General features: G+C 42.3%; 1 protein-coding gene across 1 annotated transcript in view; it reads left to right on the top strand.

Moving 5' to 3' along the window:
• Positions 1 to 25,158, top strand: part of WNK1 (WNK lysine deficient protein kinase 1) — a 110,173-nt gene that overhangs the window by 61,682 nt on the left and 23,333 nt on the right. Inside the window, exons 6-21 of the mRNA XM_026052151.1 lie at positions 4,647 to 4,735; positions 6,244 to 6,463; positions 6,683 to 7,019; positions 7,749 to 7,936; positions 10,716 to 10,973; positions 12,748 to 13,965; positions 16,297 to 16,368; positions 16,877 to 17,026; positions 18,084 to 18,557; positions 19,687 to 19,974; positions 20,648 to 20,739; positions 21,271 to 21,433; positions 22,108 to 22,224; positions 23,468 to 23,641; positions 24,496 to 24,547; positions 24,709 to 24,849. Coding sequence (XP_025907936.1) covers positions 4,647 to 4,735; positions 6,244 to 6,463; positions 6,683 to 7,019; positions 7,749 to 7,936; positions 10,716 to 10,973; positions 12,748 to 13,965; positions 16,297 to 16,368; positions 16,877 to 17,026; positions 18,084 to 18,557; positions 19,687 to 19,974; positions 20,648 to 20,739; positions 21,271 to 21,433; positions 22,108 to 22,224; positions 23,468 to 23,641; positions 24,496 to 24,547; positions 24,709 to 24,849 — 4,033 coding nt within the window. The remainder of the gene's footprint in view (positions 1 to 4,646; positions 4,736 to 6,243; positions 6,464 to 6,682; positions 7,020 to 7,748; positions 7,937 to 10,715; positions 10,974 to 12,747; positions 13,966 to 16,296; positions 16,369 to 16,876; positions 17,027 to 18,083; positions 18,558 to 19,686; positions 19,975 to 20,647; positions 20,740 to 21,270; positions 21,434 to 22,107; positions 22,225 to 23,467; positions 23,642 to 24,495; positions 24,548 to 24,708; positions 24,850 to 25,158) is intronic.

Raw genomic sequence — 25,158 nt, 5'->3', positions numbered from 1 at the left:
TTTCTGAAGAGCCAGGCTGGAGCTGTTACTGTTCCTGCTGTTTCCTATCCGTGATGTTGTTTTTCACCTTACTTTTCTTCCAGTTTAGCACTGCTGAGGGAGGGTGTGTGTCACTCGCTGTGTCTGTTACTCGAGCTTGCTGTGGTGTCCCAGGCACTCAATGCTGATTGTAGTTCTCTTGTAAAGCAAATATCTGTAATATCTTTTGCATTAGGGTGAGATGGTATAGCACTGGTCCTGATGATCTAATGCCAAATATTACATGTTTTTTATGTAAAGGTTGCTCAGAGATGTCCTTGATAGCCTTTACTTTTGAAAAATACTTAGTAGCATTTTCAAGAGTACATACGTATATTTTTAATGGATCATACTGTTTAGAAATTATGTTTAATTTTGAGACAAATTTTTAAAAATTTGATTACAATATGATAAAATCTGTGATTTTTATCACCCGTAAGATTTGTCATACAAAATCTATACTTAAAGAGGACTTCAAGATCAGTATTTAGTTTTCTTTGGGATTGTTGCGCTTTCTGGTACCCACATATATAACACTCCAATGTATGTAACCATATGCCATTCCAAAGCTCTGGATGTTCCCACAGCATGTGAGTGTTCAGGGGTCGTTGCTTTTAGGGGAGCAGCAGGTCTGCCCGGCCGAGCTCTCGGGCTCGCGCCTCCCTTGCGGAAGCCCCAGAGCTGGCGCAGCTCTGCAGGGAGCTGCAAGGGACAACTCCATCCCCCTGCCAGCTTCCGTGGCCTTCTCAGCCTGGGTTTTTTTTCAGTTTGATAAATAGCAGAATGTGGTTCATTTTGCAGCTGTAGAAGTGCTTGTGCTGGCAAACAGGAGAAAATGGCTCGAGCATGGGAATGGGAGGTGGACGACAGAAAGCACTTGCTTTAAGCAGTAGCCTCAGATTTTGCTMTCCATAGTTTCAGAAAAATCTGGTTTTCTTATGCATCTCTGTTATATCTTATCGCCTCTAGTAAATTCAGAAAAAATGCCAACATGATTCAAGTTGTTCCCTTTGAACTGCCACTGGAGAATGGGAYGAATCGATGTGAAGACTGGAGTTGTCCGGCGAATCTTCCAAGCTGTTTTAGGGTGCAGAGGGAAAATGGGGACAGGCATCCAGGACTGTGACTATTTTGCAGTAACTGTGTTTGAAGTGTTTGAAGTAGGAAATACTGAGTAGTTTGGTATGTCCTTAAGGGTCTTTGGATTTAGAAACCGATGAAAGGGCGTTTGGCTGCGCAGCTCATATGAGCCTTTAAGGACATGACAAGGTCATGTGGATCACAAGGCCTCCTTGGGTTTCTCTGAAATGGCAAGATTAAGTTGTATAGTCGGTTCTGGGTCAAAAAGTTCATTGACTTCTTAAGTGCTATMATTGATACCTGGGTGAAATGTTTTAGTTGGGAAAATAGTCTTGTCTCTCCTGTGGGGTATATAAAATAGTCCAACACTGTGGATAGCACTTGAAGATGGGGGGGGGAAATGCATTTTATTTACATTTTATTTTTATTTAGTCTTTAAAGCTSGCCATGCTTAAGTGGTCTGGCCATCAACTTAAGGGGCCTTGGGCCTGTGCTGTAGACGAAGCTCAGAGAGCCCTTCCTCTGGGCTGTGGAATAACCTGAGAAGTGGATGTAGCTGTTTGAGCTCACCCCATATTGGGTTTAGACCTTAGTGTGAGGAATTTTTTTTTCCTGAGCGTAATGGAAGAAAAATTTAAATTGAACTCCTGATTTGGAGTTCACAACACAACTTACTATAGGATAGAGCCCTTAGGCAGGGCCTAAGAGTTTCTGAACAGATGTATGATTTTATTCAGGCTAGGGGATACATAATCTAGCAGCCTAGATGATTGATTCTAAAATCTGTTCTTAGAGTTTCATTTTCAGACTTGTTGATGTTTTTAACCTCACGCTTTCTTCTTTCTATAGAAAGCTTGTATTCTGGTTTCCTTGTGTTAGTATTTTTTCTCTACAATTTGTCTTAATGCTTATTTTAGCTTTTCTATTTTCCTGAAATAAGATTGTTCAGAGATTTCAATTCTGCCTTTACTGTCCCAGTGTAAAGAAACACATGGAGGCTGTTGCTACATCTGGGACTCTTGTTATTTAGGAGCCTTACATGTGTTGAACTTTAGACTTGTCTGGCAAATTTGGGTACAATAAATGATATAATCTCTACAAAAGTTATTTTTACTGTATAGAGAGTGTTCCCTCTCTTAATACATATACATATAGAAAGATCTGTCTGTGCACATATGAGCCTGCACTTCTGGGCCCTTTTTAAGCTTAGTCACCTTTTATTGTGGTCGTCACTGTGATTAACCTCTGCTATATAAGCAGAAACAAATGCAGCAGTAATTCAATTCAAGCAGTATATGTTAAAACCAATTATATAAACCATCTCTTCTAATAGAGTGTAGGACTTAGTGACGTCTTGCTGGAGAGCTGGAGATGTATGACACGACCTGGTTACAGGGTTTAAGCTCACTCACACAAACTTTGGTCTGGTGTCTTATCAGCTGAGGCATTGATCTCTCCAAAAGTCTTCTGCTCACTGAAGCTTTTAAAAGCATTAAGCTAATATTCACTGAAGGGCAGTGTTTCAGGAGTTATTCTTGTCACAATACACCCTTCAGTTCTCTCAATTGCCAGAGTTTCCTAAGAGCAGATGCTAGTGCAAAGGGATGGATAATCCAGAATGCAGTTGGAAGATAGGAGGTTCTTACCAAATGAGACCTATGTACTTCACATCCTGTCCTCCGCTGCCTTTCTTTTCAGTTTCAGATGTGCACACACCTCCTTTGTAAAACATAACCATAAGGAGTACAGTTGTTCACTGAGAGACTGAACTCTTGTGTTCACCCTGTCTTGTTTTGGCACCTCTTCAAGTCCTGCTGCTCCTGGTAGAGTGGGGTACAGAGCAGTGGGGTACAGAGCGTCAGTGAAAGCATGAAGCCATTTGGCCAAGAAAAAAGTAGTGTCTGAATGTAGGTGGAACTCACTATGACAGTTAAATAAAGGTCTGTAGCTGCACAGGGTCTAGTTTGGAGACTCTCAGCCTGTTCATTTCAGGACTACCTACTACCTACCTACTGGCAGTAGAAGAAAGATGATCACAGGGAGCTCTGTCTGAATAGGAAGCAAAGCTTCTTGTCTGTGAGGGTGACAGGCACTGACACAGGTTGCCCAGAGGGGTTATAGAGTCCTCTTTCCTTGGAGATACGCAGAAGCTGCCTGGACACAGGCAAGGGGGTTGGACTGGGTCTCCAGAGATCCCTTCCAACCATACGGTGATTCTGTGTATGAAGGATCACGTCTTGATGTCCCTGCTTGATGGGAAGTGTTATGTGCAGTGAGAGGAGTACTGTGTGGTCAGGGCACAAATCACATTGCTTGTGCCACTGCTACACTTACTCTGTGTTTCTGTATCTAAGATTGTGTGATTTTTTTAAGATTCTGTGATTTTTTTGTTGTTTGTTTTGTTCTTGTTTAATTGTGATTCACCAGTGAYGCAGGATCATATGTATCAAGTATATGTGATAATGAGCACTCTACACTAGTAGTACAGGCTTTTAGTTACTGGATTCAAGTGCCACAAATCTCAAGTATGTTTGGTCTGAAATCTGGGGCTCTAAGGTTATTTAAACATGGTGGCTCCAGCCATTCTCAATCTGCTCTTTTAAAGGTTTGACTGTAGAGGCTGAGTCAAGTGAAATTGAGAGCCAATGTGCACAACTGCCCCGGATTGGAGGTTCTGGTTATGAGGAAATCACGGTGGATTTGGCTCCCTGCCTGCCTGGTTTTGTAGCATTTGCAACTGGCCAGTACTTGTGGTCTGTTTAGTTGACTGSTATGAGCAGCTGATATTGCAGTAAGAAGGGTTTATAATTAGGTTTGGTTTCCTCTGCCCCCAGTGGCTTTGCCCTGCGTTGGAGAGGGGATTATGTTGTGTTGTGGAAGGGCTTTTGAAAAGGACCGTGTTTCAAAGTTCACTTTTTTGGAACTCACAGYAGCAATCACAGTGTGGTTTGCATTTAGTTGGTCTTCTGGCAAGGGCGAAGATATAAGAAAGTGTATGTGGTGGGTTTTGGATTGCTGGGACTTTTTTTTTTTTTTCTTTTTTAATGACCCAGTTAGATACTATCTTCTGGCTAGTTTCATTTCCCGTAAAATGAGTCTTTGTCCAAATTACTTCATATAATGGTATGCTAGAAACGTGAGAGGAAGCAACAGAATCCTTTAAAAACTGTTAAATTAATTATGTGCATATTGTGCCTTACTATTACATAGGAAACACTTCCTTCCCTTTTCAGTCTGGTCTGTGCACGCTCCTCTAACCAACACTCCTTCCAGAGGAATTTAAAGGTAGTCTTGGCATAACTCAGTACCCGATTGCCAGAACTTGTCATGGAAGTGTCATTAAGAAACAAGGGGAAAAGGATCCACTTTTGTACAAGTTGTGAACAGACATCTTGGCAGTAAGGTTGGGGTCACATTAATTTGTGCTAGTAAGCAATTCAGGCCAGTGATTTAAGGAGAAGTGGTAGYTCTGTCAGTAAAATATTGCACAATCACAGCCTAAACCAAGCGGGCCCTCCTGGTTTTCTGTTGTTRCTTGTATGTTGCAGGGTGTCAAGCCAGCCAGCTTCGATAAAGTAGCAATCCCTGAAGTGAAGGAGATCATCGAGGGATGCATTCGGCAAAACAAAGGCGAAAGGTAAGTTCTCCTCTGTACCCACCAATTTTATAACTATTACGATTAACTGTTTTGACAAAAATTAGGATGTGAACACTACAAATTCTGCAAGTTCTGTTCTTTGGTAAATGCTTGCCTGATACTCATGTTAGAGGGTTCTTTGCAAATGCTGGCAGGAAAAGTGCTAATGTTATAGCAACCATCCTTATCGGTTTGTTTAGGCAATGCACCCTTCTTATTACAACTGTGAGCTAGTCAGTAAAACAGTGACGGCAAATCCTTCCAGATTCCRGGGTTTTGGATTGTTTGTTGGATTCCTCATTCTCCTGCGCTTGCTCTTCCCTCCTCAGCCCATCTGTTTGATTCTCTTGGCATGTGATGGCTGATCACTTTGTGGACTCTCTGTTCTAACTTTTCTCTATTCATATTTAYTCCCAGTTTCCGGGGGATGATTTCTGCTTGAAGTGCTTAACTTATAGTAAATCTGTAATATTATATCTATTGATTCATTTGTGGTTTTTTTTCTGCTTTGCCATGGTTGTTGCTTACTAAAGGTCCCATTTAGGAATGCTTCAGCCTTCTGCCTTTCTCCAGCATCCCCTGTCCTCCTGTCTGGCCTTCCATCCAGAGCCATTTTTTGTCAGTTTATGGACAAGCTGATTTTGTGGCTGCACATCACCCCTTGCCATTGAGACCACTGCCGTTACATCGTGCATGTCTGAGTGTAGATTGTCTTTTAATTTTGTTGATTAGGTAACTGGTAACGTTTACGCTCGTCATATACTTGCTCACACATCTATACAGCTAATATGACTGCAAGTCAAGCCTTATCAGCTCTTTAGGACAGAGTGGTGGCTTTCCTCTAGTTAGGTCTCATATCTTAGTTTGTTAGAACTTAAATGCGAGAATCATGAAATGAGGACTGATTCTCAATATGCCTTTTTCTGCTACTTGAACTTTTCTGAAGCCTGTTATTGCCAGGCTCAGTTCCCAGTGTCAGAAGAATTATGTAGCATTGCAAGTTCAGCATTGCAAGCTTCTGATTACACCAAACAGCACAAGCTGAAATGGTTCAAAAGTAAAGGGGAAGATCTGGTGCTTAACYAGTGCCGAATTAAATAGATGAGATTTTTGGATTCTATCTTGAAATATTTAATTTAGAGTACTGTACTGATCTGGGGAGGAAAGGTTATGTACTGGATCTTAATCTTCAACAAAGCCGAATGTTTCTTCAAAGTTTCTTGTTTGTTGTTTTAGTTAATACAGAGCCTGTTAGTTCAATTGGCCTAAAATCTCTTGGCACTTGTGCTGTTATGAACAGTGTGTGTTTTTTGTACATCTCTAGTAGCATTCTACTGAATTTCACATTTCAAAAGGGAAATATGAACTATACACTGCAAATGATTAATGGGAGAAGCATGAAGTGTAGCTGAGTAAATTTGTAGTACTGTCAGTCAATGATATTTCTTAGTATTTTATCAAAACCTAATAACTGTGTGTGCTTTCTACACTCTTTTCCAATGTGCTAGATATGCTATTAAGGATCTTTTGAATCATGCCTTCTTCCAAGAAGAGACCGGAGTACGGGTAGAACTAGCAGAGGAAGATGACGGAGAGAAAATTGCTATTAAGCTCTGGCTGCGAATTGAAGATATCAAAAAACTCAAGGGCAAATATAAAGATAACGAAGCAATAGAGTTTTCTTTTGACCTGGAGAGAGATGTCCCAGAGGATGTAGCCCAAGAAATGGTAAGTGGTGGCCTTACAAAGCATTGAAGGTGCTGTCATTCTCTGATACCAAAACGTGGCCTGTCAGCTTCTGCATTTGCTGTTTCCTTACTGTCTGGAAGTAGAAGCTCTTCCAAAGTTTAGAATGAAAAGTTAGTGCAGGAGAGTGATAAGCTCTGTTGTAGCACTACAGCAGTGTCCGTGTTTGACTGTGAATCCTGTGGATGTCTCTTCCTTCAGGTGGAATCTGGCTATGTCTGCGAGGGGGATCACAAGACAATGGCAAAAGCCATCAAGGACAGGGTGTCTTTGATTAAGCGGAAGCGAGAGCAGCGTCAATTGGTGCGAGAAGAACAGGAGAAGAAGCTGCAGGAAGAAAGTAGTCAAAAGCAACAGCTGGAGCAGCAGCAACCGTCAAGCACTTCCCATGCAGGCTCAAAGCATCCCCAGTCTGTCACTGGTCCTGCTTCTGTCCCCACTACTTCAGCTTCAGTTTCCACACAGGTGGAGCCTGAAGAACCAGAAGCTGATCAGCACCAACAGCTGCAGTTCCAGCAACCCAGCATATCTGTTCTTTGTAAGTGTGTCAGGTGGTTTGTTTTTGTATCTTTCTTGTGCACATAGTGTTTTTCTGCTTTAGGAGTCTTTAAGCTCCCGACGGATATAGTAATAAATATCTTAAGATGTTGCTGACTCCTGAAGAACGTTAGCACACTAAAAGACGTGGCAAAATAAGATGCATTTCTGTGCCCTAGCTGAGCCAAATCGTGGCACAATCTACAATGTGTCTTAACGCAAAATTGTTTTTCTAAATTTTGAGTTAATACAGRGAATTAACCAGGGCACCTGAAGTGTGAACAGATGTTCTAGTTTTTGCTGCCCTGCTATTAAGAACAGGAACTTCTGGCTTTCTAAGCAGTTACCTCTATTTACACCAGTTAGAGCCATGAGAAACACCTATTTGCTTGTTAAATTTGTTTCAGGTAGCAGTTAGATTGACACAAACAGTTTAGCTCATAATTCAGTTACTGAAAAACTCTTTCATTTCCTGTTTTGTTGACCATGCATAGCAAGAGAACCCATTTCCAGTGGGTTAAGGGAAGGCATATTAGTAAAGCATTATACTGAGGAAGAAAAGATTCTTATATTTTTGCACCAGCCTAARTATTATAAGAAATAAAAGGCTGATAATGCCAACGTGGCATGACACAAACACAGTCTGGTGTATGGTTCACTGTAAGATCTTTATGTGGTGCATCCAGAGTTCAATTTTTRAAATGTGGATTTTTATCTTTAACCTCTGCAGCTGATGGGACWGTTGACAGTGGCCAGGGGTCATCTGTTTACACCGAATCATGTGTGAGCAGCCAGCAGACCGTGTCCTATGGCTCCCAACACGAGCAGTCCGTTTCAACAGCTGCAGTCCCGGGATACGCAGCTTCGGTTGGCCAAGTGCAGTCACAACAGCATGGAGGATATCAGCCACCTGCAGTGGTAAGCCAGAATTTACAGCATCACAAACACTTGCAAGTAGCTTATTCTGCATTTCTCTTGAAAGGCGACAGGAAAATCTGACAGCCAATCTTCACTGTTTTGCRTGTGATAAAAATTCTGCACAGGAGCAGTATATGGGGTATTTTTCCAGGGGGGCTAAGGCTAGTAAAAACATGCAAGGCATATTTGCCTTTAAGGCATAAGTTTTTATTTGATCTTGAGCATGCGTTGAGGCAAAATTGATGGGTTAATAGGTTAGTAGTTTCTTTTGACAGATGTAACATTCTGAGGATAAGGTTGTGTCATGAAAATGAGCACTTAATCTCCATTAGAAAGATGCTGCAAGCTACTTTGTGTGTACATGTTAAGTTACCAGGGTTGTTGGTTGGTTACCAAGTTGTTGGGTTGATTTGAAGAAAGGACTRGAGTAATTTAAAATGGTGTATAAGTGTGAAACTGCTATATGTGTTCTGTGAGGCTTTAATTGCAGACACTGCAGGTAAGATTTTTAACTGTTATAGAATGCTGCATGTGAGAACTCCAGACTGAAAAAACCCACATCCTTGTACCCACTTTTATTTTTAGCTTGTGTTGATTTGCTCATCAGTTGCCATGCATATTATTTTTCCCTGGAAAGTCTGCATTGGGCACAAAATACCTTTCCTACAATGTTTGTTTGTGTTGCCCTCTTTTTTTTTTTTTTTTTCCTTTTGGTATGTTTTTTCCTTGGTGTGTTTTAGAATCTAGTTTGAGAGTACGCAGAAATCTACTTCAAATCTAGAGTAGAACTTCTGCTCCTGTTGTATTGTCTTCAGTGGTTCCCTTCTCTTTTTTTTTCTTAATAAAAATTAAAAGTCTAAACCTGAGGTAGATAGATTATTCTATAATGTAGTAAAACCATATGGGAGAAGCAACACTTCTGAGACTTGAGAGTCCTCACTTACTTTTCTTCCTTTTCGTACCTGTGGTTGTAAACTTTATCGAAGAGTCATTGATATTATTAGCTTTTTGAAAAAGATTTTGATTCCACTCGCAAGCAAAGCCTCTCCATCCTTTCCTAAGACAYTTAACCTGAAGCTTGCTCTGTGGTGACGACAGCGGTTCCAGAAGGTTGACAGGATGGAGTAGATCACTCCAGCACCTGCTGACAGGAGGACAAGTCAAAATGTTTTTAACACCTGAAGAAATGGCCTTAAAAAGAAGTAGAATGCAGTTTGATAAGGACAARCACAATGTTCACTCTTAAAGAGGAATAATCAGCTACAGGAGTACAGGATAAACAACTTGAATAGGCAACAATTCTGCTAAAAAAAAGGGGTCAGGGATTACACTGGTCCACAAGCTGAACATGGTCAAAAACATCATGCTGTTGTGAAAAAGGCAAACATGCTATGTGGGGTAGTTCTTCTATTCTTCCTGACCATTGGTAAGTCTATTCTGGGCACTGTGCTCAAGGAGAGATCAGAGTAAATTGGGAGAGAATTCAGAGGAGAGTGATAAAAGTCACAGAAATCTAGAAAATACAGTTTATGTGGGAAGACTGAAAAAATTAAGTTGGGTCTATTGAAGGAGAGAGAAAGCTCTAAGTATGTAAAGGCAGCTGGAAAAGAGAGTAATCTAATCCCCACATCCTTGTCAATGAGGACAGGAAATAATGGGCCTAAATTGCAGCAGAAAATACTGCTTGGGAGAAGTTTTCTTTGTAATCAACAAGGATAATTAGGCACCGCATCCTCCATTTCTCTAGAGATGTCTCTAAAGAGGCTAGGCAAACTAGTCAAGAATGCCGCGTGTAACTAGGCTTGCCTTGGGACACGATTAAGATGAAGGATAAAGTATTTAATCTCTTGAAATCCCTTTGTCCCCCTTTCTCAAAATTTTGAGCAGTTTAGCAAGATTTATTGGAAGTCTTAAAAATTACAGATTTCTGCTGGACTTCTGAATTATTTTTCCTGGAGGTTTGTATTGGATTTCAATTTTGTAAAGAGATTCTGTAGAAATATCTGCAGGAAGTTTATACCTCTCTCAAACTTCATCATTCCATTCACTTTCATTTTAAGCAATTCAGATTCTTCCAGATGGTTGGGTTTGGACTTGCTGTCTTCTGTGTCGTGGCAAGATTACAGAATCTTGGTGCTTTTATTGGCTCAACGTCTGGAAAATACTTTTCTGAAAGGCTGATTTTACTGCATTTTCCAAATAATGAAACAACATTTTTCTGCAGCTCGTGTTGCAGAGTCTGTAACGTGCAAATTTTTATGGTGATGCTTTAGATGACTAGCGAGGCMGCTGTATCTAGTTAGTCCAGTTAACCAGTTAAGGAAGGGGCCAAGAGGGAGACTGGTGAGGCAATGTATATAAACACATATGTATAAACACACACCTCAGCAAGCAGGGAGGTTGCAAAGCCTGGTCAGTCAGTGTTTGGGGGGTTTTCAATCGTCAAACTACCAAGTGCTGCAAATGTCACATCGGTGGCACCAGAGCACCTAGACTCTCCTGTCTTTTKTGCCCTCAGTATAATTCCTGTAAGGGCCCTAGGAAACCTTCCTCAGTGCTCCGTAATCTAAGACAAATTCGAGTCCTCCAAGGTGCATATATCTCATTCCTTGTACATGTTGGCATTCATTCAGCATTTTCATATCTTCCTGCACACACRGTAGTTAGTACCGGGCCTATCATTGTGTGTCTGCATTTCTTTTCTATCATTACAGTTTTACTGGTTTTGTTTTTCATTTTTTTGAAGTGTTCAATTCTTAACTTTTGTTTTCCTCCTTAGCCTCAACGTGGTCGTAGCATGTCAGTTTGTGTCCCCCACCTTCCTGCTCTTCCCTCTATGTCCTGCATCCCTCTCAGTGCTCCTTCCACCCCACCACCAGCGCTGTCTGCACCTCTTTCTCCTTTCTACCTTCGGACTGTCCCTGAAGAAACCTTTGCAGAAAAGCTTTCTAAAGCCCTGGAAAGTGTCCTGCCCATGCACTCTGCCTCTCCACGCAAGCACCGACGCTCCAGCCTGCCCTCCCTCTCTGTCAGTCCTGTATGTGTTGCCATTTGCCTCCTGGCACAGTAAGATAAGTTACATTAAATACATCCTTGGCCTTTGGCGTTTTTAAAATGGTAAAAGGAAACGTTGATTCTTTGTTCCATACAACTAAGCTGCTAGAACCTTGATCTTTTGTGAGAAGTGGTCAACCACTCTTTGATAATGTTTGATTTAGAAGTTTAGGCTTGTCTAAATTGGTCAACAGTAGTGCAGAAGATAAAGGGAAGACTAGTTCTTACTGTTTCTTTATTTGCAACTTATGTGCAAGAAATGAATCTTAATTGGGCCTGAAATATCAACTTTTAAAGCTTAGCTGCTGCAGCTGGTTACCCTAAAAGCTTTGACTAGCTGTGGTTGTAGTACTAAAATTTTGTAATTTGAAAACTTATTTGAGTTTTTCTGTAAGTTTTAATAGGAAATACTGCTTTAATTTCTTCATGGGAGGAAGCCATAATGTCATATTTTTCTTATATTTCTGGAGTAATTACTTGCAGGCCAGGTGTAGAATGACTAAGAGAAGGGCAAAAGGTGATCTTTTTCAGTAATTGGTTTTGTCCTTCGATTTATATAATAAGCTTTGAGGTAAATTTTCTCTGTATTTGAAATACACAGAGCTACTTCTTGGACCATAGGAAAATTTCTTCATTCAGCAGGACCATTTTATTGGTGTTATTCAATATGGAAATTTGCTGCTGCTTTTCTGGAAAGGGGTGGGAGAGAAACAGGACAGCCTAAYGGAAACGGCAACTTGAAAAAGTCATAAATAACACCAGTCTTGACAGTACACTTGTTGCAAACTTCTACAGTTTTTGGTTTTGGGATCCAAATTATATTTCAGCCTAGCCTACTGTAGTATACCTCAGCATAATGTAGGCAGAGTTAAAAAAAAAAAAAAATAATAAAAGGAACAACTACAGAATTTGCATAGTATTCTTCATGTGAGTATTTCTTACAGCCCTTAACAAGGATGAGCCTCATATGGCGTAGCACATGAGATGGAGTGGAATTCCTTAGGGAGTCTTTTATTAATAATCCTGTGAATGTTTTGCCATCAAGGCACAAGAAAAAGAACAGTCTGTTGTCTCAGTGAATGTTTTAAAAAAGAAAGTGTGAAAAGCAATGGTCAGAATTTGCCAAAAATGATCAAAAGGGATGATCCTTGGGGTGTTTTTGTTGCTTGTTTGTTTTTTGTAGGCTGAAATTGTCCAGCCTTGTCTTAAAGTGTCTCTCATTAGCTCCCTGRTATCATACAGCACACAGGCTCCTGGTGGGACAACAGTACTGTGTTTTTTACATTAGATAATTTTAAGATTTCATATCATTCTTGTAACTATAAAATAGAGGCTCTGTGTTTTTGCTGTTAGCTAGCAAGTTCTGAACTCTAACTTAATTTCACATGCAGCACTAACTTTAGGGATTTGATTGGACTACAAGCACTGATACTAATGGATAACCTATGGCGATATATCCCATTTTAYTGTCAGAAGCATAGCTGATTTTTTGAGGTGGGAATGGATGAATGATTGGGGTTGGACTGGAAAAGCAGCTATAACACAAGCAAATATTTCCATTTGTTGCTGTGCCAGCCATGGATGTATTTAATGGATATTTAGAACACATCTAACTTTCCTAAATACTGTATGTTTTTGACCATGAATTTAGTAGCCATTCTATAAAGTTACTTCACAGAACTGCCTAGTGAACTGTGCATGTTAATGTGCTTTCACTTTTAATGTATGAATTACCTGTCTTGTTCATGTCAATACAGCCTCAGCATCCGCGTGGGGGAACACCACCGTTCCCAGACTCACAGATATTTTTCCCAACCGTTCATGAACGGCCGGTGTCTTTCTCGCCACCGCCTCTCTGCCCTCCGAAGGTGGCAGTTGCCCAGCGCCGCAAGAGCACCTCTTTTTTGGAAGCCCAGACTTGCCACTTCCAGCCAGTGCTGAAGACTGGCCAGAGTTTAGTCCCACCCGGTGGCAGTCCCACCAACTGGACACCGGAGGCGCTGGTTATGCTGGGCACTGCAGCTCACAGAGTCACTGGAGAGCCACTGCACRTGCAAGTCAATCCCGTGTTTGAGCCAGCTCCTGTGCACAGTGACTGTAGATCTGGACCGGCCCCTCCGGAGGATGCTCCCTACCGCATGCATCCCGAAGCCGTGTATTTGGTGGGCATGCACTATCCAGCGCAGGAGCAGTACGATCAAGTAGCGTATAGCTCTCCGGCGCCGGAGCAACACGTGAAGCAGGTCTCTGAGGCGAAGCACGTGCAAGGTGGTCCTCCACAGAGCTCGGTGTTTGACTTTCAGCCCGGCCAAACGTACCTGGCCAGGCACGTCCAGAACCTGAGACTGGATTCGGGGATGGCTCCTCTTTCTCCGCTGTCGAGTGTTTCGGCTCCCCTGAGCGCAGAGCCCGCTCCGCTGACGTTCCACCAGGTGTTCGTGCCGCACTCGGCGCCGGCCGTGCTCTCGCACGGCGGGGATGGCAGAACCAGCTGTGTCTTTGAGTTCCACGTGCACACGCCGAGCGCGGCGCCCGCCGAGGGCGGCGCCTTGACCCCGCGGGTCTACAGAGGTCGGCGGTGCTCTGCGGAGAGCAGCCAAGAGGAAGCCGCTCCTCCGGGCGTAGGGTTGCATGGTCGGCTTCAGCCTGTCACGGAGGAGCAGTGTAACTATCTTGGTCCTGAGGCCGCAGGGCCCAGAGCGGGCTCTGCCAGGCAGAGCTGGCCAGAAGGAAGCCCAGAGTACTCCAGTGATTCCTCACAGCTGACTTCCTCTGACACCGGCGACTTCCAGTCTCCTCCTCCTACGGGAGGCTCATCTTCTGCTTTCGGTTCAGACTTTTCCTTGCCTGTTGTTCAGCTGCCTCAGAAGGTGTTACAGGAGTCCCAGCTCTTCATCTGCTTCCCTCAGGGAGCTTCGAGTCAGCAGGCCTTGTCCACCTCGCTTCCATCGGGACCACCTACCCTCTATCCGCAGGTTACAGGAGCAAAGCCTTCCAGATTTTCTCTGCTTTTTATAAGGGGAACCTTGCTCCGTGTGCTTCTAAGTCATAGCACTCACGGGRGTGTCTCAGTCAGTAGCATAGTAGGATGTCTTTAACTTAAAGGGCTGTCATTAATAAATCAGTGGTAACTCCTTGCTCTGTTTTTGGCCCTGGGTGAAGTGTTGGAAAAGCTCGGGAGCAAATGGTGGGCGTTGCTCCTTGGCCTAGTTGTCGCTTTGGAAATAGGGAGCTCTGATACAAAATTGGCTGTTGACCAGTGGGTTTAATGAGATCCATCTTCTACCGTGTTCAAAGCAGTAGTGATTGCAGACCCTGTTTTGTGTCATTTTTTCCTGCTCTGTAGCCATTTAAAGGGAATGTGTTATTTGAAGTTGAACGCCGATAGGAGTAATGATTTGTTGGAGAGCACTGAGGGAAAGGAAGCATGGAGGAGGAGGAATGGGGGCCATGTATGTCCCCATTCCTAGATTTAGAAATGTACTTGAGGGATCATGAAAGAAACTAAAGAAGCTGAGTAGTAAACTAATGGGACAAATGGTCATTGTTAATAGGTATTGCTTTCCTTTTAAGCTAGGTTTTTTATGATGCTCCTTAAAAAGGCAAAATTTGCAGCAGAAGGCATAAATGTACATGTTATTTTCCCTTGCAGTAGTCAGTGTAAYATCCTTCAGCAGGTGTACATGTATACCTTGTGTCTGCGGTTGTAGTCTAAAAAACTTCCTCACAAGTTGATATTTCCTTCATGTGAAAAGAGGTTTACTTGAAGCACAGCTCTCTCAAACCTCCTGCTTTGGTTCTTCTTGAAATTTCTTTGTCTGAAAGGAAATAGAGGAGAACTGTTGCTTTTTCTGTGGTAACATCAAGTGCTAAGAATTTGGTGCCTTCTTTGGCACCAAATGGTGGTGTCATACAGGTCTTTTGTTCTATCTCCAGTATCTGATAAGGTTGTCAAACCCAGCTTTAACACTAATCTAACAGTAATTTCTGTGCTTTAGGAGAACTTGTGGAGTGAGGCGGCTGTGCTGGAGGTTTGAAAACTGTTTGGGGATTATTTCTCCATAAACAGCCTTGCTAACAAACTTTAGTGGATGACTTCTGGTGGATGCAAAGCAAGTTTGGAAAATACCATAAGGAGTGATCATTTTACAGAATGTATGTTTTGGGAGCTCTTCTCCAATTCGTTCAAGAGCAGKGTGTAAAGCTGTAAATAGAAACAGTGTGAATAGTTATTATAGCAATAGGAGACAGAGCATTTTAATCCTTCTAGCAGCAAGAGCCTCAGAAAGCTTCTAAAATAGAAGACAAAAAAGAACTCAAAGCTTTTATTTTCATGGTACACTTCACTTTGCCTGAAGTTTCTAGGATAATAAAAAAATAAAAATTTTTATAAACTTTCTGCTGTTAAGCTTCTGCAAACTGAGTAGCTTTAAAAAATGTAGTAGATTCCTAATATAATAAATATGTACCAAATAAGTTTCTTACAAAGGCAGTTACTAAAGCAGGCTCAGGGACTTTGCCTGTAGGTGTTTCTCTCTGTTGCCTAGTTGTGTCCCAGGATCTTACTGAAAAAATGTAATACTTGCAAAAATAATAATGAAACTCCAGAGGTCTGATCTCCATTCCATTTTCTCTGCATCTTCCACATTCATTTGTAATGCCATTCACTCTTTTTTTTAATTATTTTTTATTTTTTATTACTTATTCAAAATTCTGTTTTAGCTTGGACTCAGAACCCAGCCTCTTCAGTACCTGATTTTTATTGGCCTTCCAATGGTAATGAGTCTGAAAATACCTTTTTTTTTTTTAGCGTGGATTTTGACATGCCCCTGTAAAGGAGCCCTGAGTATTTTGTTACTGGTCTAAAACTCTGTAGCTCTTTGATTCTTTGCAGATAGAGTTTTATTTCCTTCGTAGCCTCCTTCTATCCCCCCACCTAGATGTATTCAGAACAGATGTAAAATCTAATGCCTCTATTTCCAGTTATCATACCAAGGCATCTCAAGCTTAAAGCATCATCACTGGAAGAAGCAGCTGGTAGGCTGATCTGTCTAATGTTGAGGGGCATTTGGGTTACAAAGAACTGGTTGTTTTGAAAGGTTTAAATTGAGTTTGATGCTTTTCCAGATTGCTCTGCTTTGCTCTGGATTTTGTAGTGGAATTTGGCCTAAATGACTGCTTGTCCAGAAGGACAGCTAGGAACTTTCTTCAGCCAAATTGTTCCAGCTAGGAGCGGTTTAAACTGTCCTCTGTGGTAACTATAGATGCATTTAAGCTCATTCTTTTTCTTCTCTGTCTTCCTCTAGACACAAGTGCAAGGCCAGTCAGCCTCAAGCAGTGCATCGGTGCCATCCCAGTCTACCCAACACACTCAGCAGGTAAGACTGAAGTCTTAAACCGGGGCTAAAATACTTTCTGTATAGAGTTCTGATGACTTTTCAAGAACCATCCTCTTCCCCAGCCCCCTCATCATCAGCCCAAAAAGTTTTGGGTATCAGAAGAGGAATCCTCTGAGGAATTTAAAAGGAAAGTTATGAGACTAACTGCACTGAATTTTTGACATTTATTACAATCATATTAAATATTAGTTCTCATATATCCTTTTCCCATGTGAATTTGCAGCAGAGGTCCCGTTGAAGGAAAGGCACATAAGAATTTGCAAATTACTGTCTAGACAGGCAGACTTCGCATAATTTCTCCTGACTCGAAATACTTTGTTCTTCAACATCCTGCCTTTGCAGAATCAGGGCAGAATAACCCTGCAGAAGCAGGGCCCTTATTTCAGTTGTGAAAGCAAGATTTGGTGCTGGTAGTAAAGTTGCATTGGCCTTAAAAACTTCCCACTGAGAGGAGGAAAAAAACTTGTGTCTCTTTTCCCTGCTCCAGAATGTGCAGCCGCCGGCCCCTTCCCAGCAGCCTGGCCAGTACCAGCTGCAGCAGCCATCGGTTTCTGCTGGCGCCGCTCCCACACAAACGGTCTCTCAAACACAGACTTCACAGGTTATGCCAATGCCTCAGGCACCAGCTGGGACACAGGTAAACAATGTTCTTCTTTCTAGCAAAATATTTTTGTGTTCTCTTAACAGCTGGAAAATCCAACATACTGCTATTTTCACTTTTGTCTTCTTTTCTAATGATTCCAAAGCATTCATCCAGATAGTGCTATTCTTAGGGTACTACAGCTGCCAGTTTTGCTGGAAACTGATATGTGTTGGAAGCCAGTTCGTTGACATGTGGCAGTCATGAATTATTTATTATGGAGGGGAGGAATTGCATTTCTGTGCACAAAAATCTTTGAACAGTCAAAATATTATGAGATATAGATGAAGAGTACTATGAATGCGTTTTCAGGAACTTGGCATTTCTCTGCTTCCCATAAAACATACATCTTCTGCACCATTATGGGTGTGAAACATGTTCACTGAGGTAGTGAGCCATAAGGACTGCCTTTCCGTTCTGTCATCTCTCTCATTCAACTCTTCTCCTTTACTCCCTGACCAAGAAGCTTCTGTTACTGACTGTTTTGGCTCATATATTGGTCTTGAACATGTGAGCCATGATTTTGTGTTTTTTAAATTATTGTTTTGTTGCTTGTACATCTAAACTGCCTCTCCAGTTGCTTCATTTGCTGGCTTCGATTGACCTATCCCCTGCCATTCTCTGAATGCTGGCACAGTGGCTTTTCATTCCCCCTTACTTTAGTCCCCATTCCTCAAGTGGACAGACTTGCTGAGCRATTTGCACTTCTTCCCCATAAGAAGGCAGGCTTGGCACTGGGGACAGAGGTGGGGCAATTGGGTTCTATGTAAGTGCATGTCAGTGCTTTGGGTTATTCAGACACTGCTCTTTTGCCCTCCGTGGGGTGCGTTTCAAGAGCGTGCTGGCTTCTTCCAGGGAAGTAGTGCAAGGTGAGGACCTTTGGGACCTCCAGCTGACTTCCCAGCCACTCTGCCATCTGTGCTCCCCCCTCACACTTTAGCTGCGTGCTATAGCTTGAATAATTCTTTCTTTGACTAATGCATAAAAATTCTGCTTTCTGCAACCCTGCTTCCTAAAAACCAAAAATCTATCTCTATTTTCTTTACCTCCCCAGCTTCCTGTTTCCCAACCAGTGTCGATCATCCAAGGCGAGCCTCAATTACCTGTTGCAGCACCTTCTCTCCCTCAGCCTTCAGTTGCCCCRCCAGTCCCTGTCGGCTCTCATTTTCTACCCATGGGACAGCCCTTGACAAGCTCCATGCTCCCCCAGTTCTCAGTCTCGCAGTTGCCCGTAGCAGCTCCTCACGTGTCAGTGGCTCAGCCAGGTTTCCAGTCGCTGCCCAGTTCCATGGCAGCTGGCATCAATCAGCCCCTGCTCACACTGGCGACATCCGCTGCGGCAGCCGCTGTGCCCGTAGGATCGACTGTTGTCCCTAGCCAGCTGCCCACGCTCATGCAGCCTGTGGCTCAGCTGCCCAGCCAGGTTCTCCCGCAGCTCCTGCAGCCAGCTGTCCAGTCCGTGGGATTGCCAGCCAGCATTGGACAAGCTGCTGAGGCTTCACTTCCTGCTGGAGATGCTCTTTACCAGGTATTGTTGCAAGCCAGCAGAGCTCTTCTCCCCGTTTTTCAACTGTTCCTCTGTGGTACCAGACCYGACCTGTGTGCCCCGGCCAGCTCACTCCTCTGAGGAGAGCCACTGAGCCACAGAAATGTGTTCTGTTTCGGGGCAAAAGGCCTTAAAATACAATGTCATTGGACTCCCTGCTATTTTGATTTTTTTTTTCTTAGTTGGCATTGGAATCCATCTAAGATGGCAAATGTTGCTGCAGAATTGTAGTCATCCACTGTGTGTGGAAGTTACATGTCCATGTCATCTGTCAACGTAGCATTCTGATTATGATTCTGAGCTGTAACATTCTGATTATCATTTTAAAAATGAGGGCCATACTTTGGAAAGAGAATGTGGCAACATATTCAGCAACCTCAGTATTTCATTCCTAGTCTGGAAGGAGGGAGGGAAATGGGAATTTTGTAGCAGTAAGCCAGACTGCATGGATCTTGAACATGAAGTAAGTACCTGATGCTAGTCATGAAATGCTAGAGTGGTGGGCAGGGACTGTTTCAGCTGCCTTCTGCAATAGCTGAATATGACGAGCTTAACAGGGCAAAGGTAGTGACTCAGCACGTGATCTTCTAGAAGGAAAATGATATAGATGTAGCCATATATGTGCTGGGATTAGGCAACACTGTAGAGCAGGAGCTGTGCGTAGGAATGTCACTTGGTTCCTGCACTCATTGTCACAGGACGGAAAGACCGCAGGGGAGGATTCTTCATATTAGTTTGGAGAATCAGCAGCAATTGCATAACCTGTTCCGTGTGGTGACTGTTCAGCTTAAATTCTTCAAAGTCTTTTAAATTTCAGATCTTAACATATTAAGTCAAGTAGGCAACAGGGGAGAAGTGGAATTCTCTTCCTGAAGCCTTGACACCTCTGGGTGGGAATTTGCTGCTTCAAGCATGGTGGCTCAGGAGCTGAGCATTGCTGCGTGAGCCGCCTGCTCTGGGAAAGGGGTCTTTGGATGTGCTTCAAGAGTACATGAGGGAARCGGTTGGAAAGTGCCCCTGGAATTGTGTGGGGCTGTTGCCCCTGTGTTTTCTTATGGTTTCTTATTTTGCACTGACAGGCACTAACTTGTCTACCTCCTTTCTCTTGCAGGGCTTCCCATCTCGGCTGCCACCACAGTACTCAGGGGACTCAAATGTTGCACCCTCCTCTGCTGTGGCCTCTGTTTGCCTGCCTTCTGCCGTGCTCTCCCCTCCCCTGCCCACAGATGCCGTGGCTCAGCCAGGCTACCTTGCTGCCGTGGTGCAGCCCTACGGGGAGCAGAACGTTTTAGTTCCTGTGGGGGGCCTAGGAGGGCAGGCTCAGATGCCGCCCCAGCCGCCTGCAGTGAGTTTGGCACAACAGGCCTCGTCTGCCTCCTCCCAGCAGGTAGCTTTGGAGGTAAGTGCTGCACGCTGGATATAAGGAAACAGAACACTCGAGGTGTTTGTATTGCTCAACAATGTGTGTGGGGGGGACTGACCCCTTCCCTGCTTGTCTTCAGATGGATGTTAATGTTTCAAACGACCTTTTTCTTACAGCAGAATATCTTGCAAATGTGGGGACCTTGTTGTCACTGGCTGTTCTGTTGGGAAGTGAGTGTGCCTTCTACAGGCAAAAACCTGTTAACACTTCACTTCTTGCTAGCACTGTAGATCCTTTTTTTTTTTTTCCTATATAAAAGACAAACAGCAGCTGATAGCCTCTCATTATACTGATTCCCTGCAGCATTGTTATTGCTGGGGAGAAACTTGAAACAAGTCTCCGTTCTGCATTGGCTTGCCTTTTGCACAGTGCAGATTTCTGACTGCATGGCAAACTGTAGTGACATGAAGTAGCAAATAGGAATGGCTGGCTTCCCCCCATCCCCTTCCCTCTCCAAGATAATAATTTGCTTCACTGCAGTTTGCTTTAGAGTCTTTTGCAAATTTGAGCTGTCTAAATTCCAGTTGTTTATATAAAGTTCTAGAGAGGTTGCCTTACAGCTGACTTGGGAAGAAACCTTGAAGACTCTCTGGTGACTCAGAAAAGAACAGGATTTTCAGGGGGTTCTTGCCRTATATTTCTACCACAGGGTACTCAGGGAGTCTCACAGACTGCTGCTTCCGAGTCTCTGCCATCAACGCAGCCTGCTCAGTCTACTCCTTTGGCTTCCTCTATGGATAGGTAAGCACTGTTTTATTTCACTTAACTCAATTTGACATATTTAATTACTCTTCACTGCGTGATCTTTTTCCCTCAGTACCTTTTTTTTCCCACTGTTTTTTGATAATGAGAAGAAATAAACTTCCTAGAGGAAAAACAAGCTTAAAGAGCTGGAGAAGGCTTTGTTTTGCAGCAGCATATGGAGAAAGTAAATAGTCATGTATAGTTATGTAGTGTAAAGTCGTCTGTATTGATGTCACACAGATCTCCAGGGATGTTTTTCTCTATACTTTTGCTATCACAGAGTTCAAAACCTCAGTAACGTGTTCAGAAGAAAAAAGTTCTGAAGATACACTGTTTAGCATCTTAAAAGATATAGATAAATAATTGCTATTGCAGTTAGTATCTGAGCAACCTTACGTGTTGAAAGGATTCTTCGCTCATGCTCTGCTGTTAACAGGCACCCACTGCTATCCTGAAGAGGAGAAGGGTAGGGTAAAGAGTAGGGTATGCTAGATTGGGTACTAATTTAAAGCTGTTCTTGTTTTGTAGTGCACATTCTGATGTTGCTTCAGGGCTGAGTGATGGCAATGAGAATGTTCCAACTTCTAGTGGAAGGCACGAAGGGAGAACCACCAAACGTCACATGCGGAGGTCTGTCCGCAGCCGCTCTCGCCACGAGAAGACTGCTAGGCCCAAACTGAGAATTCTCAATGTGAGTATATTTTGTTCTGGTGGCAGCATGGTGCTGGTGATGCTTTTCTTGAACTTCAAAAGCAAATTTCTCTTGAAGAACTGTGCCTTCTGTGTGCTTGTTTCGTATGCTGCTGTTGTGTGGCACCTCTTGTGAGCACATGAGCTATTTCTTCTGCTTCTGGAGTTGGTGTTGCAAAAGTCACCCATTGAGAGTTTTGGAGAGTAGTACAGACAATTATTAATTAATTGCATATAATTGATAATATAATTCATTATATGGCAAAATTAGCTTGCTAGTGATTTTACAGACAGTTCCATGTGATTTGCCTTCTTGTTCACAAAGTGATGTATATTTATAGTGGCATACAAATCCAGAGGCAAGAGTTTAATCAGATAGTTTCACCAATGTCTTTTGTGTATTTTCTGAAATACTGGGGCAGCTTTCTTAGCATCTTGCTTCTACAAAAAGTGGGAGGGAAAAATGGAACCTCTGGAGAAGAGTGTAGACAAGGTGAGCTTGAAGCCATGAGTGATTGGAACCAGCTGAAAAGGATGCTGCAGTATCTTACACCAGATAGCAGACCAGAAAAGGAAAACGGTGTTCTTGGAGCTGCCTTTTTGATTTGTCTCGGTGAGCTTTAAGACAAATTTTGTTTTCATTTGAATTTTTTTGTTTGTTTTGCTGTGCTTTAGGTTTCAAATAAAGGTGATCGGGTAGTGGAGTGCCAGCTAGAGACACACAATCGGAAAATGGTTACTTTCAAATTTGATTTGGATGGTGACAACCCTGAGGAAATAGCTTCTATTATGGTAAGATATTTGGGGCTTGAAGAACTGATTCCAATCTTAGTCACAGAAGTGATATTAGTGATATAAGTAATTACTAATTATGTAGTAGTGTAAGTATGTGCTACTGTRAGCATGTAAGCAGAAGTAGAAGTTCCGGGCAAAAAGACTAGTTGTCCCAAAGCTAGTATTGCATACTCAGTTCTTTGAAGACTTGTGTCTGTTTTACCACTGTACCTCAGTTTTAGCAAGTAAGCCTGCTTTTGTTTGATTGCAGTCTAACTTTGGGTAAAACTACAAAGAGCTTTCTGGAAGCGCCAGGTTAAACAAATGCTGTTTGCCTTTTTAGACCAAAATATTGCTGAATCTAAAACAAACAAAGGAACAAATTAAGTGAACTTTGCATCCAAATTGCAGTTGCCCAAGTTGAAAGTCTACAATATAATTTAGACCAACTAAACCTGGAGYTTCCTTCTCATTGATTTCTTGTTGAATATCGAATAAAGTTTTGACTTGGTGGTAGACTAAGACTTTTTCCCACTTTTCAAAGAGAAGATCATTATCCATATCCCATATGGATCACAGGGAACATAGTGACTGAACTGTTGACTTAGTGCTCTTAGCTTTAAGTGCTTTAACTAGTACAGAACTGTCCATTGCAGAGTCTAATGAAAGCACACTTCCTTAAGCTTGTTTCCTCCAACACTGCCAGCACTATGTGCTTTATATACCAAAACAAAGTATTGAAACTAGATAGGCTTTTCTTGCCTTTGTATATGGAACATAATGCTTGCGTGTTTATATGTCATTGAAACTTTGAGGAGTTAGTGATGTGAAACATGCTTAGAAGAAGAGTTCTACATAGCATAGAATGAGAATGGCACATCCTGTATTTTACAATCTCCACATTTTTATATTAACTATAATTTTCCATACACGTGACTGTTAATATGCTATATGGGAAATAAGTTGCTAGTTTGCAATTTCACTGTGACCAAGTTTCTGAGGTGAGTTTGGAGGGGGGGAAAAAAAAAGAAGAAAGAAGTGAGATTGACTGTTGTTCCACAGCAGAGAAGAAACCAGGGGAGCCATTTCTGTTTTGGAGATAATTTAAAAAACATTGTTCCTCTTCAGCGGGTCGTTAGCTTTAGTTTGGTGTGTATGAGCAGTAGAGGAAAGGTGAATAATAACATCTGAATTACTAAATTAATATTCAATATTGAAAAAAAACTGTGGAAAGTCATTGCTGCTTTGTTCTCTTTTACAGGTGCAGAATGAGTTTATTTTAGCAACTGAGCGAGACTCATTTGTAGAACAGGTACGAGAGATAATTGAAAAGGCAGATGAAATGCTGAGTGAGGATGTAAGTGTGGAGCCAGAAGGTGATCAGGGTTTGGAGAGTATGCGGACAAAAGATGATGGCTACTTTCCAGGGTCACAGGTATGGAAAACAAACAAACAAAAACCCTTCAAAACAGATTGTTTTAGCTATATCTGTATTTTCCATTTTGGGCGGTACGGTTTTGTGAGTAGACATAGCTAGAAGATGGTGCTTTCTTTCACATAAAGAATGAGAYGGAGGGAAAAAGAAACAAACAAAAAAAATCCCAATTAAAAAAACCCCACTCAACCAGAGAAGGCTTCAGATCAGAATGAAAACCTAATGTTTATTTAGGAAGCTAAGTAATAGAGACCCATGCTTTTTGACATATTCTGACACTTCCTAAGCTGCTGAAGCTCCTAATAGTGTGCTAGGTAGGCAGCCTGAAAGCTGAAGTGCTGGAGCTTCTTGGGTTGGAGCTTTCTAGGGGGAAGCAGGACACAAAAACTGCCAGCTCTGTGCTGCTTACTAAAACCTGAGAGACTGAGCTCAGACCCTTTCCACAGTGAAGCTACTAAGAGTTTGGTTGGCTAGAACAGGACATGCAGACTTTGATTGCTGGGAGTAGGGAGAGGTGACGTTTCTGGAGTCTCTGTATTATTTCCCCTCAGAACCACTCTGAAACATCAATTTGTTTGTTGGATATTTGAGAAGATCAGTTGCACTGCCAGTTAGAAAAGGATGTTTGAATCAATTTGAGGATTGCTAAACTGAGAAGCTACCAAAGCACAGTACTTAATAAAAGCACTGTACCTGTCATTTAGCTGGGCAGAACTCCAGTAGTTTGATAATGGTACTTGGGTCTGTGGTACTGCCTGCCCTAGATACCCACATTTCAGTAGGCTAGCATTTTAGGAACTATCTTATGGGGTTGTGTTTCAGAATAGAACTTTAAATTTTATCTTACTTTACAGAAATTAGAGTTCAAACAGCCAGATCCTACATCTTCCATGCCACAAAGAACAGGTAAGTCTCTTGTGATTTTTTTTTTCCCCACCAGTTACTTTTCTCAGCGGATGGGTGCAGCCACGTTTTTATTTTATATGTTGGAGTGCACATTCCATATTGCGGATTGTGTATATTGTTACAACCATGTATCATGAAATATCCACCTTCTTTCCATTTAGGAGTTCCTCCCAGCTCCTTTACCCAGGTCGTCCATTCTGCAGGAAGACGGTTTATTGTCAGCCCTGTCCCTGAGAGTCGGTTAAAAGAGCAGAGCTTTTTCAGCTCCGCTGTTCCTGGAGGAACAGAAACCCCAGATGTGGGTAAGTTTGAAGAGCTAAAGCTCTTAAAATTGGAGGAGTAATCCATGCTCATCCAAAGTGTAATGATAATTACCTAAATTGGCAAGTTCCTGAATACTTGAAGTGCTCTGGAGGTAAGGACCTGGCTATGCTTTCAAGTTGTGATTATAGTTTGGGTGATATTATGTAGAAGTCTCCAAAGAAGAAGTCACTGGGCTTTCTCCAAGACTCTTGAGCTTCAATTCTAGATTTTTAGGATGTGCCCGAATTTTAACTTTTTCGTCATTTCCTACAGGTGTTAATCTGGCAATAGGAAATATACTGTAATGA

The sequence above is a fragment of the Nothoprocta perdicaria genome, unplaced genomic scaffold (genome assembly GCF_003342845.1).
Source record: "Nothoprocta perdicaria isolate Ctin4 unplaced genomic scaffold, notPer1 scaffold_84, whole genome shotgun sequence".
NCBI lineage: Eukaryota > Metazoa > Chordata > Aves > Tinamiformes > Tinamidae > Nothoprocta > Nothoprocta perdicaria.
The sequence above is the reverse complement of the archived record's forward strand: the minus strand, read 5'-3'. Positions and strand labels throughout refer to the sequence as shown.